Source organism: Cucurbita maxima, unplaced genomic scaffold (assembly GCF_002738345.1).
Source record: "Cucurbita maxima cultivar Rimu unplaced genomic scaffold, Cmax_1.0 Cma_Scf00003, whole genome shotgun sequence".
Taxonomy (NCBI): Eukaryota; Viridiplantae; Streptophyta; class Magnoliopsida; order Cucurbitales; family Cucurbitaceae; genus Cucurbita; species Cucurbita maxima.
In genome coordinates, this window is record NW_019272019.1 from 2431326 (window position 1) to 2433683 (window position 2358).

At 37.9% G+C, this 2358-nt stretch overlaps 1 protein-coding gene across 1 annotated transcript in view; it reads left to right on the plus strand.

Annotated features, from left to right (window-relative positions):
• The first annotated feature begins 672 nt into the window (after positions 1-672).
• Positions 673-2358, plus strand: part of LOC111476903 (FHA domain-containing protein DDL) — a 5399-nt gene continuing 3713 nt past the window's right edge. The window contains exons 1-2 of the mRNA XM_023120769.1: positions 673-825; positions 1536-2044. Coding sequence (XP_022976537.1) covers positions 1544-2044 — 501 coding nt within the window. The 5' untranslated portion in view covers positions 673-825; positions 1536-1543. The remainder of the gene's footprint in view (positions 826-1535; positions 2045-2358) is intronic.

The following is a 2358-nucleotide window of genomic DNA, read 5'->3' on the forward strand; positions in this document are numbered from 1 at the left end:
TTGTATAGTTTGAGATTATAGAATCGAAGTCGAGTCTTGACAAACCCTAGTCTCTAACCTTTTATGAGATATTTAATGACCCTATGTCGTTTTTTCCAATTTTAGGTTGAATTCAAAATTTAGTCTATGACGTTTAGTGATTATATCTATCTAATCTCTAACTAAGACGTTATCACTTATGTTTATAATCTAGCTAAACTACGATACTACATATCTAAAAAAACTAAGCATATGGTATGCTAAATTATTCAATTCATTATACACTAAATGACTATATTGAATAGTGAACGATATAATTTAGGCTAATCCGAGTATATCTCAGTGAATAAGACACAAATTATTATCTCAAACATCAATGGTTTTATCACTGACCAGTTGAATATGAAAAAAATTAGAATTTTGGATAGAGAAATGAGACCAGCCGGTAAAGGATGTTACTCGTGTCTCAATTAACCGAGCTATATTTTACCAATATGAACATAGCTAAGTGTATACGTACGTCGACGTAGAGTGGTTGACCATTTTAATTGGGCCCAACAGATACCAGTCCAAAGAAAGTCGTACAAGCCCAAGTTTCAGGCCCAAAGAACAAAAACAGTGTTCGAATTTTCTATTCCGACGTGTCGTCTTTCAATTGGTTGCTTGAATTACTCAGTACATCTGCTGGAAAACCCCAAAATGTCGCCTAAACCCTCACCGTTCTGATTCTTCCACGACGGGAAATTTTGTTCTGTCGAACCAAAGCCCTAGCGTGGAGAACAGAACCATCAAGGAGCCATTTCTGCTGTTTCGCCACTACTGCCATTTATTGACCCCATTGAGCCGGTAAGGCAGCTGTTCCGCTTTTTTCCAGCTGCAAATTTCCGGGAAAATGGTGATATTGTGTTCGTTGTCGCTAGGGATAACTGAGATCTTTCCATTCACTCTAGAATTGAGAAATGTTGTTGATTCCATAGAGGAATGGAGTTCTTGGAAGTCTTGCGATTATCTAGAATCGAGAAATGTTGTTGTTCCATAGAGGAATGGAGTTTTTGGAAGTCTTGCGATTGTCTAGAATCGAGAAATGTTGTTGTTCCATAAGAGGAATGGAGTTCTTGGAAGTCTTGCGATTATCTAGAATCGAGGATGTTTTTTTTGTCTGGATTTAGTTGGTGGCTTGTGAAATTTGTTTTGGCAATGCTAATTGGGGGGAATTTTATTTAGGCGACTCGTGAAGCGTATCCTTTTGTTATCTAGTATTCGGAAAATTTCTTTTAGCTTTTTGCTGTCATCGGAATCCTAGTTAACAAAGTACCCTCCGTCAATAAGTTGATTGAAGCTCAGATGGGTTGTTTTCAGCTTATCTGTTGATTTTGAGGAGTTGTAGCTTATAGCTCTTGCTTTATTTTTATCGTTGCCTGTAATGCATAGCTAATAAATTGACAACTTGTATGTTCCTAAATAACTTTCGACCTTACTTGAACATGATTGGGTCTATAGACTGTACCTTTGTGCCCTTGAGTTCTAAAAACTGGTATTATGATGGTGTCTTTCAGAAAAACAAATGGGACGAAATGTATCAGATGATTCAGAATCTCCAATTAGGGTGAGGCGGTCTTCTCCTAGAAGGAGTCCGTCCCGCAGAGGAAGATCACCTACTCGGCATAAGAGCTCCCATAATAGCAGTTCTCCAGTAAGAGACAAACATTCTAGTCGTGCTAAATCTCCAAAGCATAAGAGGTCAAGTTCTCCACGAACTCGATCTCCTTCTCCAAGGACAAAACGGTTGAGGAGAGCTGCTGAAAGAGCTCCAGAGAAATCAAGTGATAGAGATTCTGAAAGGAACCGTGGCAGGGGTACTGATAAAGATGCTCATCGGGAAAGAGTTTCTGACAGGGAATTAGGGAGCGAGAGAAAGGAGAGGAGTTCTAGACAGGATGTTAAGGATGGAAAATCTTCCAGGTCAAGACATGGGAATTCTTCTTCTCCATCAGAACGCCACCATAGGAGCCGCCATAGGTCTCCATCGCCCCAGCCTGGCTCTGATGCCAAAAATCATGATGAGGTGTTGGTGATTTCTACTACTCAAAATCTGATACCATTAAGTGCCTGTTTATCAGAAATGTTATGATTGTAAATTGAGCACATTTTTCCTTTTCTCCTGTAAATTTCAATTAATTAATTTTGGTAGTTAAAGTAGTAACCACCCTCCTAACAGAGCATGTAATATTCAGCTGTCATTTCTTTTTATTACCTGAATTCTATTAGTGATATTTCTTCATTTGATTTTTTTGCCCGTTTTTATTGAACAAAGAGTAATTCTACATAAGTTATTTTGAGTAGCTAGCATTTTTTTTTTTTTTTTTTTTTTATTTTACG